Here is a 16,516-nt window from a genome sequence, read left to right as displayed (position 1 = left end):
TAGCGAATCCCAAAAAAAGTTTCGCTTTAAACTTTAAGATCAACATATTTGATGAAATTTCTTATTATAGATTTGAAGCATCCTTAAAAAAAAAACTATGAGTTGAGTAACTTTTCCGGCAACATTTAAAACTACGTGTGGTGCCATCTGTCATTATATTTTCTTTNTTTTCCGGCAACATTTAAAACTACGTGTGGTGCCATCTGTCATGAGATTCTATTTAAAAATTTTTTATATTATAAATTACACTAAAAAATTAAATTTTTTGCCATTTTATAATAGAGACGAGTTTTATTTATTTTTTTTAATAAAGATTTTACTCTGTACTAGTATTTGCAACTTTTTAAGTCCGACCCTATGCCCCATATGACACGTGACCCCCTCCATCTTCCCACCCTTTCGACCTTTAACCACCAAAATTTAACAGCATCAATGCCCCTAACACACAAACCTTCCTGCAAACTTTCGACAAAAGGCACGGCTTTCAAAGTGGGTGAATAGCCCACTTTTAGACGCGAATCCACGAACCCACGACCGAACTCCCAGTATTCAGGGAACGGAACAGCTTGGCCACTGGTGGGCCCTGTTTAGAGTTAAAATTGGTCATACAATTTTTATAACAAACCTCGTTGGATAATCAAGTCCACATCTTTCATACAGATTTGATTTGTAGACTTGAATATTCAACGAGGTTTTGTTATGGAAATTGTACGAATAATTCAGTAATCATCCTTCAAATTTTTAAGAAACCTTTCCGCCCCGTGAGTACTAATAGAACCTTTTTTAGCAAGCCCATTATGGGTTCTGCCAGGCAGGGGCGGATCTGGGGTTTTCGAGGCCTAGGGCTTATTGAAGTCCAATGGGAACCCATTTTTTCTTAATACAAATAATACTGTAAATTACCATTATTATTATTATATTATTAATATTAACTATTTTTACTATACGATAAGTGTTCATTGTTAATGAAAAAGTATTAAAAATTTATGATGATAATTCAATTTTTGTGGGCCCCCAAGTGTTAAGGGCCTACAAAATAATTGCTGGGGGCCCAGAGTTTGAACCGTATTAGTCCCTATGCAGATCCGCTCTGTTGCCAGGCCCATAATGGAGTGGCCGGGTAGTGAGGGACGGGCCCGACATATCCAGACGGACCCGAAAACTTCCAAGGGATTTTCGACCCGTCTGGATTCGGTCCCGGGTCCCCCAGATTTTTGGAATCATTCCAAAAAACCCAAGGAATATTTTAGGGGGATGATCCGTCCGCATACGTCTGCCCATTGTGGGTCTGACCGAATGGGCTTGCTAAAAAAAAAAAAAAAAAAGCCCTCTTAGTGCCTAAAGGGCGGAAAGAATTAATAAACGACATAAATTATAAAGTAAAAATTAAATTTTTATCGTTAAATTACCGACTCTACGATTATTCATAAAGGTTGTCGATCTCTAAAATTTTTGGCCTTGTATATTCCAACAATTTCGTAACTTCTGTAAGGATTCATAACCTTAAATTATTATTGACAATATCTGAATATTTGCCAACTGTAAGTCAGATATAATTCTTGTGTTCAGCAACGTTTTTTGATTATTCACGAAGGTCAATGCATATCATTAATTAACAATAACTCAATGATCGCTGTATGGCTGCACGTCGACCATTGAAAAAGATGAAAGTTCAAAACTATGATTGTAATTTTATTCTTTCCAATAAAACTTGCTATCCCTCTTCATATTTTTTAAGTTATGTTAAACTTGTTTATTCTATGATAAAAATTCGCAATGATCATTATTATCGGATGAAATTAATAGCTTTATTCCATGATAGACTGTAAGCTATCATGTTAGGAATGATTCAAATAATATAAAGAAATAATTTATTTATTTTGGTGTACGTTTCATTTATAACTGTTAAAATCTAATAAAAGAATACACAGCCAAAGCTTTGAATAAAGGCCAGTATGGAGAACATAAAAATGACCGTTGTTAGGAAGTTATTTTGTATGCAATTCAATAAATTCTGAAATAATTGCTGCCGTTCAAAGATGGCCGATCTCATTGTTTCCTTTAAAAACAAGGATTATTGGAAGAATTATTTCATAGAAGTAGACGAGTATAAATTTATTCACCGATCCTTCGAGTTTGCTAAAGATCAATTTAGGAACTTCTGACCTACCAGAAATACAACGATATCACAGGGAATAAAAATATTAGTGGCTATCAGTGATCATTTCTCATTAGGCTCACATAGGGGCGCAAGAAGTTAGATGAGCAAAAAATTCAAAATAATGATAATAATATTAAAAGTAAAGTATAATAATAAGGAAAAAGAGCCCATACTTTACGATTTGATGATTGTGACGCAACACACGGCAATCTGCCAAGGGAAGATGTCTTTCAGGAGGACTTTCTACGCCTATTTAGATGTTACGAATGTAAAGAAAAGCCGGAAAACTTCATTTGACCAGCTTGTTGATGAGGCGTGAACTTGCACACCAAGTTTCAATAGTTTAATCCGCTTCACTACTGAAGGTCTCCATGTTTTATAGAATAGAGCAACGAGGTTTATTACATAGAGCCGTTGGCATAGAGCCTTAAAAATTTAAATCTGAACCCGAGAACAAGGAATATAACAATTAATAATAAGGGTTTGGACTAGGATTAGGAATTTCTTTTGAAATTATCCTTAGCGATCGTAAAATAAATAATTAATCGGTCAATGAACGTTTTCGTAGCCTTCAGTTTTAGTGATTATGCAACGTATAAAAAACACGCTTGAACCTACTTTATGAATATAACATCAAGGTTAATCGTTTTCTCTAATAGAATGGTTCGGTCTGACGTAATTTGTTTTGATAACGTCCCATTTCTCTTTATAAAAGTCGCATGCGAACGTTAGGTAATAGTCGAGGCCGTAGATTTGTACTAACACTAGCGTAGTGTATATACAGTAGCCTGTATTTGTTCGCATTAACATTACTCTGAGCAATGGCGATTGATGGGGCAATTACATCTTTGCTGATACTAGCAGCTATTTTACTATATTGTTTATACAAGTAAGTATGCAATATATTTATATGTATTTTAAACACAAGTTTATAATGTGTGTTTTCACGCACAATGCAACGTAACGAAGCAACGCGTTGCGATGCGCTCACGTCGCTTTGTGCTTACATTTCGAACACAAATCTTTCAAGAATTTTATACTTAAACACAATTAAGAAGTTGATTTATTTTAAATATTTAAGTCTTTAAATCTTAAGTATTGAACGTGATTGCATGCAGTTTATAGGCGACGCGACGCGCGAAGCGACGTTTCACCTTAATGCCGAAGCGACGATAAAATCAACGTGCGTGTTTCTTGATTGTTATACCGGCGACGTTACTTATCGTGTTTATGAACACCGGCAGACCACGTATATGGACCTCATTTGTCAATACTCCGAAGCGTAGAAGCAAAGTACGCTTCGGAGTAGCGACAAGCGAAGCGTCATGGCAGTCGGTAATGGTTTAAACCATTAATGAAATATATAAAGCAAAAATTCTACTGGTTTAGTGGTTCTAGTGGTTTAGTTGTTCATAAAAAGTTTTTTAGGTTAAAAAAAACTTATTTATTTGTTAAAGCACCTCTTAAAACGCAACTGTATTGCACTTTTATATAGAAATTAGAAGAAAAGAAGTTAAAATCGAAAGTTGTATTATCGGATTTAAATTTGTGTCACATGTAAACTCGTTAAAGTGCATTGAACTCATTACAGAAAACCTAAAATACATAACACATTTAAGCTATTATATAATCGACCTTTCCAACATCATTTTTCTTTTCTTTTCTAGTTGGGATTACATTTATTCAATCTAATTAGATTACTTAATAAAAAAAAAGACAATTTAATATCGAAATATTTGATATTTTTAAGATAAACTGTTTTAAATACATAAATTTAAATACATTATATAACAAAGTTAATGAGATAGCACCAAGCACCATGAATATTAGTCATGTTTGATGAAGAGCATCTTATCTGTAATGCTTACTACTTATAAATATTTAGCATTTCATAGGAAATACTATACAGTTTTAAATTATTTATAATACAATTATAAATGAAATACTTATTTAATAATATATATATATTTAAATAAGAATTAAAAATGATAAAGGAAATGATAATTTTGTCTGAATAACAATTGATATATTTTTATTTGATTTTCTTTTTTGTTTTATCATCTCTGGTTTTGATGATGTTAAAATCAAAATATACAGATTATCATATGGTTTTTTATATTATATTATTCACATGTTTTTTTTTAATCTCAAATTATTTAATTTTTTTAATTTTATTTTAAAAAAATTTTATATATTTACATGAAAATTTGAGAAAATAATAATATTCTATATATAGATAGAATATTATATTAGTTTAATCTAAAAATGATCATTACTATTATCAAAGTATAAATAGGTTAATACTGTATTTTCTGATTGCTTTGAGTACAGATTTTATCTCCTTATCTTTTTGTATGATGACCCATTTTGAAATTTGAAAGATTTTAATGGACAATTTTTAACAATGAATTTTGTTGTTTTATTATCTGAATAATTTGTCCAGCATAATTTTTATTTAATAAGACTGTTTATATCATTATTTATGATTTTTTTTTAAAATTCAAATTCATTTATTTATCTTTATAGAAAAATCACTAATGAAAAATAGATGAGCTTGGCATTGCTCAGGCAAAAAGTAAGGATAGGGAAAATTAAGATTATTACAAAATTATAGCTGATCTTACCCATTTTCACCTGGTAGAAGATAAGTAGTAATTTAGTATATTCTGTAGAAAATATACTAAATTATTTTTTACAGAAAATCTATATATATATATAATATATGCAAAGAGAAACATTTCACATTTCTTCAGAATTTTAAAATGAAAGATTTATTTGGAAATATTGAATAATTCATAAATGATAGTAATGAAAAATTACGAAAGTTGCAAGCCATTACATAAATAACTTATATATGTATATTTTACAACTTCATTATGATTTTGAATATTTTCATGCTGTAAAATTTTTCAGGATTTAACCTACATTTAATTTTATTTCTCATTATTATTTCTCTATTTTTTTTTTTTTTTGCAAGAATTTTACATTAGGATACACTATAAGCTTTAGAATTATAATAATAAGAATAATAATAAAATTTATTGAATATTGAGGAATACACTTCAATATTTAATAAGTTTTAGAATTATGGTAAAACAAAAGAAGGAAAAAAAATCAATAAGTATAATTGAATACAAGTAAACAAATTTCTGTAGAAGAAACAAGTTGATTTGTTTTATCACTTAGAATCTTCAAGAAAACAGAGAAGTATAAATAAAATATTTTTCTTAATAGAAGAAAAATTTGTTATCTCAGTGTTATGTTATTCCAGTTCACCTTGACCTCTTTCTCCTAATACAGAAGATCAAATAAAAAAGAATAATAGATGAAGAAAATTATAAAATGAAAGAATCAAAATATTTATAAAGAATTATGATTTATCATTTATAATATTGTTTGTATATAAGACATTACATTCATTACTATTTATTTTCAGTAATAGTTTACATTTAATTTAGTAAAACAAGATACTAAATCATAAAAAAAATATAAAAGGTAATTATTATAAATTGAAAATAATTTATACATTCATTTATTCTACAGATTTTTTAAGAAAAATAATAATTTTTGGGAGTCTCAAGGAGTTTGTGTTGTAAAAAAACATCCCATATTAGGTTCTTTCAATGTCATGTTGTTAAAAGTAAGTAATTACTTTATTAAAATGATACTACTATTATAAGTTATATGAAATTTTTTATTTTTTCCTAAATATTTTTAATATATTTTCTTTTGTGGTTTATTTATTTATGTCTTCATTTGATATAATGTGCTATAATAATGTAACTATTCAAACAATTTGAAAACAATATACTTAAAGTCCCTTTTATAAAGATATATATATATATTTGAAAAGGTTTCTTTTTGAAATTATCTTTGATATAAAGACATTAAATTTTTTGAAGCATGTTTAAGTTAATACATAAATTAGCATACAAAATGCAATGTCCTAATTATAACAATATTTAGTGATGTCATACACTAAAATATAGATAAAATAGAGAACTATTAGAAGCAATAGTTAACAGTACCATGCCAGGATTCACTAAATTTGTAGACAAAGAAAAATTATAATTATTGTCAAAAGACAGTGATTATTATTCATTCAATTATGGCATTATAACATTTGATTAAATATTTGATATTTATAATATATCTCAGTATATAGAATTTCTTTGCTAGATGTCTGATTATATAACTAGTTGATTGGCTAATATTTTGTATTTGATGGTTCAGCTGATTGCAATTATAAGAGAACTATTTTAGAACTAAAGCTTTACATTGTTCATTCTTGATTAATCTCTATATGAATATGCTTTTGAAAATGAAAATACAATTATTAGACTAATGACTAATGTTAAGTTATCTGAGTAGCTGATCGCATCACTCAGTTAATGATAGTTATAGCAAAGAATCATAGAATATTTTTAACTTCTGGTCATCCTTGGACTATTTCAGTCATGCATTTTTGTCATTGTCATTACAGATACAATGTCATCAATTCATGGATCACTGTTGAGTAATTTCCTTATAATGTAACTGTGTTTCTAAAACATGGATCAGTTGTAAATAAAAAATCTTAACCTTAGTGAAACTAATAGGAAAAGATCATGCTGAAAATATCAATGCAATTAGCCACTAACCGTCATTAATAACCTTGGTGTGACCAAGATATGAAAACTTTAAAAAGTAAAAAAATTTTATGATTACAGGTATCTCTTGTATAACATGGTAGTTACATTCCAAAAAGTGCTGTGTTATGGGAATCCTTGCTATACAAAACAAAGGACTAATGCAAAACATAGGGTTGCATTTCAGAAGTTAGCAAAAGTATACTATTTTTTTTCGTTACTAAGAAAAATATGTTTATTAAAGCAATATCAATAATTTATTTGGAATCAATAATTAATTAACAATCACAATTAAAAGTACCATATTATATGCTAATATTAATTTTATTTAAACCAGAGCATTGTCTTTTTACAAAGTATTGTCATCATCTCATGTTTTTTGTTGATCTTGATCAGAAGTATTAGCAACATTTTCATGTTTTTTTATTTATCATCAAAAATTTGTTCTAGCGGGTTGCATTTGTTTAGTGGAGTATGGAGCAATTTTTTTTTCCAGAATTTGTGTTCGAATACCAAATTGTTCGAGTACTGAGATACCACTGTATTTCATTTGTTGTTTTTATGAATGAAGTAATCATCTGTAGGTAAGTAATACCTATGGTTAAAAAAGTTTAACATGTACCTAAAATTGTTTAAATAAACTTTACTAAACATGAAGACTAGTCTGTAAAAAGAAAACACAGTCTTAATGGTTAAAGTTTGAAAGCAACGACAACACCTGGTTGATAGGAAAGTTAGTGCAATTTTTTCTTCCTTGTCCTATCAGTTTTCATTAAAGTAAATCTGATAGAAATCACAAAATAATTTGAAAATTTCAATATTCTAAAATCCATGGACAAATTGGAGACATGTGCTTACTTGAATAAAAGAAAAATATTGAATAACAAAGTTTACACTTAAAAATTGTAAACTTTATACAGAGGATTTCTAAAACTGTGTTAGAGCAAAACTGGAAATTGTGTTGAATGGGGATATCCTCAATTTTCAAACTGTTAGAGCAAAACTGCATTATACAAGTGATACCTGTACCTTCTAAAGATTTAGAGTTTTGATTAATAAAAAAATCTTTAGAGTAGAAAATCCTGTAAGTTCATATAAAGTCACAGATAATTAAATGTAAAAGAACCAAGATAATTTAAAACATGAATGTAATTTTAATAAATTTTTCAGCAATGCCATATGGAGGATATGGAAAATTATAAAAAATTAGGAAGAATTTATGGGCAAGTTTTTTCTATATTTAGATATAGATATATACTATTTAGAATTATTAAAACAATTAGGAATTTAAATAAATTATACTTATTTTAATTAGACGCTATGATGGTCAAACTCCAATATTGGTTATCGGAGATCCAGAGATTCTGAAGAAAGTTTTAGTAAAAGATTTTAATGTATTTCCTAATCGTAGGGTATGTATTTAATAAAAAATAATAATATATAATTAAAATTAATCATTATAAGGAATATTAAAAGTTTTAATATTATCTACTAAGAATTAGATTCTTTAATTTATTCATTATCTCATTATCCCAGTTGTCACAGATCATTGGTTTTCAGAGGTATTGAAAAATGTATTAGTGCTGAGCAGTACAGCACTTTTACCATGTAATATTAATAGTATGAAAAGTGCAATAATTCTCCATTGATAAAGAAGTGGGGCTGCTGTAAAAAAACAAATTATGAAGTTGGAAGTGCCACTATTAGAAAAAAGTTGAAAAAACACTATCATAGAATATGATAATAAAAAATTTAGAATTTTAATATTTGTATATAATAATTATAAATAAGAAGTAAATCATTATATTTGCAATAGATATAAATTTAATGGTCATTTCTATACAAATACTGTGAATTCATTGTGAATGTATTCATGTAGAAAACCTCTGGCTTTCAGGCTGAGAATATGCATTAGAAAGCAATTGTTAGCTTGTCACTTGAGCTAGAAATTCTCTGCATTTTTTGAGCCTTTGATGCTTTGTCTTCACAAACTTTGATTCATGAGCATTACTAAAATTTCCAAGTTTACATGTACAGAAAAGGGCTGCAATTTGAAAAAAATTACAGACCTATAAATTCCCACTGTCATTGTCTGTCTGCTGTCTTTCCTTAATCACAAGAACAGTGTTAGATAAATGAAAGTTGAGACCAGATATGGAAAGCTTAGGTAGGAGGCTCCAATCAACTATGTACAAACTTCCACTATAAACCAGAAATCACATGATTTGAATTCAAAAGTTTTCCTCAGAACAGAGAGTCACATAGATGACTGGCATGACTCTGTTGTTGCCAGGAAAAGTATGATGTACAGGGGCAAGACACTAATAATTTGAGATCAGATCATATATTTTAAATTAAATAAGTTAAAAATATGATTAAAAATTGTAGCTCTGTATTGTGATGATGTCACAATAATTTTTGCTCTTTTTTTTAGAAATTATTCACTCTCCACATTAACATTTTCATTGAGTTCAACATTGCCAGAATACAAGAATTTCAATGGAAGCTTTAAATTTTTGATTAAATCATATGATATATTTTAAAAATCTGTACAATCAAGGATTATTATAGTCAATATATACATACTTTGACTTATTCAACCAACATTAGATGATATTAAAATATTTTCTTATAGTTCAAAAATTGTGATATGAAAAAGCTCAAAGAATGATTATTGTTATATTTTATACTGACTAAATTATTTAATGTAGATGATATCACAAAATATTTTTTGTTATATCTTATCACAGATGATTGGATCAAAGAAATTTGTCTTCATCATTTTACATTTACATCTCAATTCAATAGTAATCAGACATTTTCACAGAAGGACAGAGTTTATGCCGCCTCAATCAAAAACTCTGTGTGTGTATGAATGTATAAGTCATTAGATTTATCTATAAGTAAAAATTTACACACAAACCTATCCTCAATGTTCTTAATAATGGTACAGTATATAGATATCAAATGCATGCAACAAATATTAAACACTCTTCCAGCAGGAAAACACTCTTTCCTTCTCGTCAATTCGTTCCATAATTTTGGATTAGTCTGCATAATGTTATATTTATAAGAAATAAGACAATATTTTTATATAAAAATTAAAAAATTGAATATTATCATCATTTATATTCATATCTTAGCCTATTCAATTTGGTGATCCTGTCATTGATAATAGTGTTGGAATGTTAGAAGGTTCTGACTGGAAGCGAGTTAGAAGTGTTTTAACTTCATTATCAACAGGTAGTAAATTACGAAAGGTAAATATTGTTATAGTTGCAAAAATATTTTATTTAAAACATTATCAAATTAACTGATTACAAGAATTTTTCTTTTAGATACTTTATTTAGTAGAAGATTGTTCTGATTCAACAATTGAAAGACTTTCAAAAGTTGCCAAATCAGGAGAATCTGTTGATATGAAACCGTAAGGAATCAGAATTTAAAAAATATTTAAATATTTTCAATTTTCAAAATATTTTATAATTTTTATTAAGTTGAATAATTTGCTACAGCAACTTTTTTTTCATAGTTTACATCAGGACAAGGGGGTGGTTATTTGTTATAACCACCTCAACTACAGCAGAGGTGGTTATAACAAATTGTGGGATGTCATTGCTGAGAGTCTGGGAGATGTTTGTTTATAAGTTTTAGATAAATATATAACCAGAATTTAGTTATTTGAAACAGGGCATGCTCAAAATTTTCTATGGGTGCTGAACCATCTGACCCCCTTTAGCTATGGGCCTGCATCAGAGTAATCCAACCACCTACATTAGTAGATAATTTGTTCATGTCATTGTTATTTGGTAATTGTGACATTCTCACTAACATTCTTCCTAAGAACAAACTGGATATATATATATATATAAATAAAGCACTGAATGTTTTCTACAGTTTTAAACAGTGACAAATAAATAAATGCTTACTGGAACTAATTAAATTATATAAAAAATAACACCAAAAAAAAATCTTGACAAACCATATTCATAAAAAAATTACTTCTCTGGCCCATAGTTTAAGTTAAAAGGTGTAGTATTAGACTACCCTGGCCTAAATGCAGAATTCAGTCTTGTTATAAACATACATATTTAAATATTAAGTATTTTATATTGATGTTTAGAAGTCTTTCTAACTCACTCAGTAGAACACGAGACTCTTAATCTCACAGAGTGGAAATTTTAATGTTTAAATGGTAAAGAGGTGTTTGGAAAAAGTTTTTTGTTTTTATTTTTACAGATTATTTGGAAAATATGTTATTGACATAATTGCTTCCTGTGCATTTGGAATTAAAATAGATGCAGAAGACAATACTAATCCTTTCATTATTAATGCAAATAAATTATTGCAAAGTTTTTTCTCATGGAGAAGTTTTATGACAGGTAAATTAATTTTTATTTGAACAAATAACTTTAGAATAAAAAAACAATAAATGAAAATTTAATATGTATTTCTTTTTTTAGTAATGTTTCCGCAAATAATGAAAATTTTTAAAATATCTCTCTTTAATCCCGAAAGTACGAAATTTTTTCAAAAGTTTGTATTAAATGCCATAAATAAAAGAAAAAATAGTGGAAAGGTAAATATTAAAATTATATTTATAATTTTAATAATTAAAAATATACAAATTGATTTGTAAAAAAAAGCCTAAGTTGTTTTTAAAGAATGTATTTGAATTTTTCATTATTAATTTCTTGAACATCAGTGTAGTTTTATAATTGATATATTTACAATTTTAGTTATAAAATTACTTTGATTGAAAACCTTCAAAACAAATTGAAATATTTAACAAATTCCTACTATATATTATTATTGCTTTTCATATGTCTTGTTTGGAGCTCATCAGAATTAGAATACATTTAGGTAGTTAACAGTTACCCTCTTGTGTATCATGTTGCATCATGTGTTTTACTGCATTGCAGACAAAATGGTATTCAATCCAAAAATAAAATTCAAATTTATTTGTCAATTTCGCAAGCTACTTTATTTTTTGTATTAATCAAGCAATCATTCAAACATTATATATACTAAAATATTACAATTTTGACAAATATGTATGGTATATTTATTATTACTATAGCATATGTATATTATTTGAATTAATAATATTTTCCTGATATTAAAATGTAATAAATTAAACTTTACTTAACTAATACTGATTTTTTTTATTCACTAACACAAGATGTATTATTATTTCAACCCTTGGCACTAAGTACTGATTTAATAGGATAGCCATTTTTACCAATAGTAGTTCATGAAACTCACTTTCATTTGAAATATTCTTCTCCATACAAATTTAGTAATATGTCAATTTAGTTGTTTTCTTGATGTTCTACATTGATTTTCTCCTTGTTTTTAAAATACCCCACAAATGCTCAATGTTTTGTATATGATAACTGCTCCCAACATCCACAAATCACTGTGATTTACTGTTTAATGTTTGTATTGTAATGTAATGTAGTTAATGTATATTAAGATAACTACTTCCAACAATTTAACACCTCGTTGAATAATATTGTTTGTTCAAGAGTTTAATTTAAATTCTGTTGTTACTTTAACTTTTCCCACAATTTACAGGGTTATGAAAGCATTAGAGATTTTGCAGTGGGAAAAAATTAATATATTACATTATTGTCATCACAATAACATTTTGAAAACAGTGTGGCTTATTAGTTATTTTTAGATACAGAAAATTCAACAGTTTACTTACATTGATAAACTGTTGAATTCTCTGTATCTATAAAACAAGATACAATGATGCTTTTTCTAAAGGCATTCTCTTTGAATGTGGTTCTTCTTTGTATAAACAAACAAAACATTTATTTTTCTGAAAGAACATTCATTCTTTGCAGTTATAAAATGGCTTTAAGAACTTGTTAAAAGTTAAGTCATGATTCCAACCGATAACTTTTATTTATTTTCTTTAAATAACACACAAACACTCTAGCAATCTTTAAATGCAAATCTTCTAATTCATAATCTTTAAATGTTCTAGATACTTGATATTTAGTAGCTAATTTATTATATATTAATCATGATAATTAGTAAAATTGATTTAATCCATTTATTTGAATAATTTATAATTATAATATAGGTACGATTTGATTTCTTACAAATGTTGATGGAAACTGAAATGACAGAGAACAACAATGGACATGTAGCAAATGGAAAAGTGTCTCAAGCAAAAAGTATTATGTTACATTAATTTTTATTAATGTAATAGATAGTATAACACCTGAATTTTTACATAATTTATTATATAGTTAGATTTATATTCTTTCTATTCAATGTGTAAATTAAAAATAAATTTATTTAACCTTTTTTATATTAAACTTTACATTTATTACATAAAAACTCTTAAATGTTTTTGTTCATTTACCTAGATTTACACAGCAATGATTAAAGGAAAATGATTTTATATGCTGCTTAAATTCTTTTAAAATTTATTAATAAATCTTAATTTTTTAAAAATATATAAACTGATTTAATTTAATTTTCTTGGATTTTTTAAACTTTTAAATTGTTCAATTTTTAGATATGAATCTAGATGAAATTGTTTCACAGTGTTGTGGATTTTTCATTGCCGGATATCATAGTACAAGCTTTACTCTTAGCAATTTATTTTACAATCTTGCTCTGTATCCTGAATACCAAGATAGGATGAGAGAAGAAATAAATAATATTTTAGAAAATACAGTGAGTATGAATAAAATTCAAAAGCAAAATTTTATTTATAATTAATTAAAAAAAAATTTGTTTTTTTTTTAAACAGAACTCAATAGACTATGAAAAACTCAATGAAATGAAATATGTTGAGGCAGCCATTTTAGAAACATTAAGAATGTATCCAGCTTTAGTAAGGTATATTAATATATATTTAATATTTGAACATTATCAAATTCTGTAATTGCTATTTTCAGGACTGTGAAAACTGCTGTGTAAATAACATATAAATCCCAAAGTATTGATTTATTATGTTTAATTTATGATTTATGTATAATACTGTATATTTCTGTACTGTAGAAATAATAGTCTAACAATAGACAATAGATAAGTTTTGCATATGAAACTTACAAAACTCTCTAAAGCCCTGAAAAATTTACTCTTATTAAAAATTTCTGTTTGATAAAATAATAAATTATAACTACCATTTTAATGTTATTTTATCATAGGCCAGAACGTGAAGCTGCCGATGATTATAAAATTGATAAATTAAATATAAACATTAAGAAAGGAATGCTAATAAGTGTTGCTGTATGTGGGATGCATTATGATCCAGAATGGTATCCTGAACCTGAAAAGTTTAATCCTGAAAGGTAAGACATTTAATATATATTATCTTTATTACTATCAACAACTGTTCTCAGTTCACTGCAGGATGAAGATCTATCCAAATCCTTCCTCTTCCACATTAGACTGGTAAATTTCATGATTTCATCCTACCATCTTTCATGGAATCATTTCCTGACATTTGTTTGTTAAGATCAAGGCTAATTCTCTTTCTTGTCACTCCATTTTTGACTCAGATTTCTCAAAGATTCTCCCTTGAATTGACTATACAAGGGAGAATCATTTATTTTTTTTACTTATAATTTTATTTAAATTTAGATCAATATATGTTATGGGAAAAATTTTAACATATTTTTAGATTCGTCAATACAGAAACTGCATCTGCCTACACATCGTCTTGCATTTATTTGCCTTTTGGAACAGGACCACGTAGTTGTGTCGGGATGAGATTTGCATTAATGATAATGAAATTATGCATTGCCAAAATATTGAAAAATTTCCAGTTTCGATTAGCTCCAGAATGCGAGGTAAAAATTTTTTCTTTTAATTTAAAAATTTTAATAATTTAAATTTGAAGATATTTATTATCCTGCTTTTTTTTATATCTTTAGTATCCACCTCAGTTAGATTCCAAAGATGCCTTATTGAAGATCAAAAATGTGATTTTAAAATTTGAATTTCATCAGTAATAATTAAATATTTTGTTATCTTTTATAACAAGATAATTTGACATATAGAAATAAGCCTATTTCATTAAAAAAAAATATTTTTTCTTCGATTTAATTTTTAAATGTATTTTAAAATTAAATTATTATGTTGAAAAATGAAAATGAAAATATGAAAAATGTTTTATTGTTATTGTTATTTTTTGTGAAGAGAATTGATTAAACTTAAAATAAAACTGAAACTTGTTGCATGTGTTTAAGAATTTTTGAAAATTCATTATCATTTCCCACATTTTCATTCCAGTTTAATATATTTTTAAATTTATGGTTACAAATATGCATACTCTTCTAGATATGCAAAACCTAGTAATTATTATAACTGCAAACTAAATCACATTTACAATATGCAAACTAAATCACATTTACAATATAATTTGGTAGAAATTACAATTTTCCCTTATTTTTGACTCTACACTCTGTAGAAACTAAAGGCAGATGAACGTGGGTGGTAAAGTAAAGGCCAGCATTGAACAGCAATGACTTCTGCTGCCATCAATTGCTTCTTTCGACCTTGACAATTAAAATGGATGATTGATTGAACCTGTTGTTAATGTTCAACACCACTTTAATTTTGTCATCTGTGTGCATCCACCTTAAGGGTACCTTTTTCGTATCCAAAATGAATTAGATTAAGCCCACAATGAGAGCAGCAAGGCAGGGAGGAATAGCGCTTGATCATAGCTTATGATAATTGCCAGTCATATTACTTTCTTGAAGGCTTCACTTCTATTTATTATTGCACTTTTTTAAAATTAAATTCTGATAAAAATTGATATTTCTTCTTGTGATTTGAAGACATTTTTAAATTTGATTAAAAATACAATAAATGTTTGTAATTTAAACTTTTGATAACCTAACAATGTTTTAAAAACATTTGTTATCCTCGTATGGTAACAGATATACCATGAAATCACTCAATAGTTTTGACACCATAACTTTGACAGGATTAAATATAAATTTAAAAAATACATATTCCATTCAATACATTTAAATAAAATATTAAATGCAATGATCTTCAGACGGGCTTTGATATTTTAAATTGTTCTTTGACAATTGAAAATCTATTTGGAAGGTATAAAAACTGCTCGAAAACATTTGTTATATTTGATATTGAGTTGCTTGAATAAAGAAAAGATTATTTTGTTGATATACAGTAACAAATATTTTTAGCTTTTATTCTTAATTTAAATTGCTATAAAGCCTTTAATAATATAAACTGTAATGTAACTACAGTATAGGTACAATAACTACAATTACACCTCTGAGATGGTTGGTACCTTGTCAGAGCTGTAGACCATACCCACAGGAATAAAAATGTTAAAGGAGCTGTACCTTGGAAGATATAGCTCTACTAAATTGCCCTATTTTCAGGAATACATAATTTGGAGTCCAGTCTCTCCATCAAGACTATTACGTTTAACTATTTATGTAAGTAAGCTGACCGGGACCTCACATTTAGCCCATGCTACTATGCTGGCTTTGAGTAACCCGCTTGATTGTTTGTGGAGTTTTATGAGATGTGTGGGGTCTTTCCCCCAGGCAGGACCCAGGGCCCAGGCAGCCTTCAGTACCTTCTCAGCAGTAAAAACGACGCGACATCCAACAAGATTTCCAGTTTTGATACGTGATACCGATATTGGTCGGTATTCATACTTTAAAACTATTCATGATATCTAGCATCAATAGTTTTGTGGTATCGGGACATCCCTATA

The 16,516-nt window shown here is 27.5% G+C and overlaps 1 protein-coding gene across 2 annotated transcripts; it reads left to right on the top strand.

Annotated features, from left to right (window-relative positions):
* Positions 1–2,378: 2,378 nt before the first annotated feature.
* LOC111619057 (cytochrome P450 3A8-like) lies at positions 2,379–14,815 on the top strand. Of its 2 annotated transcripts, none has more exons than XM_023360703.1 (14): positions 2,379–2,642; positions 5,705–5,801; positions 7,960–8,012; positions 8,105–8,201; positions 9,933–10,049; positions 10,128–10,216; positions 11,029–11,171; positions 11,253–11,368; positions 12,884–12,977; positions 13,325–13,485; positions 13,562–13,650; positions 13,962–14,105; positions 14,438–14,606; positions 14,691–14,815. In XM_023360703.1, the coding sequence occupies exons 2-14, from the start codon at positions 5,790–5,792 to the stop codon at positions 14,766–14,768; spliced, it is 1,362 nt and encodes a 453-aa protein (XP_023216471.1). In that variant the 5' UTR covers positions 2,379–2,642; positions 5,705–5,789; the 3' UTR covers positions 14,769–14,815. The 2 variants fall into 2 exon arrangements, with proteins under 2 accessions (XP_023216471.1, XP_023216470.1); XM_023360702.1 differs by lacking the exon at positions 2,379–2,642 and adding an exon at positions 2,689–3,050.
* The last annotated feature ends 1,701 nt before the right edge of the window (positions 14,816–16,516 follow it).

Source organism: Centruroides sculpturatus, unplaced genomic scaffold, assembly GCF_000671375.1.
Source record: "Centruroides sculpturatus isolate CEXI.00-Female unplaced genomic scaffold, Cexi_2.0 scaffold97, whole genome shotgun sequence".
Classification (NCBI taxonomy): Eukaryota; Metazoa; Arthropoda; class Arachnida; order Scorpiones; family Buthidae; genus Centruroides; species Centruroides sculpturatus.
The sequence above is the reverse complement of the archived record's forward strand: the minus strand, read 5'-3'. Positions and strand labels throughout refer to the sequence as shown.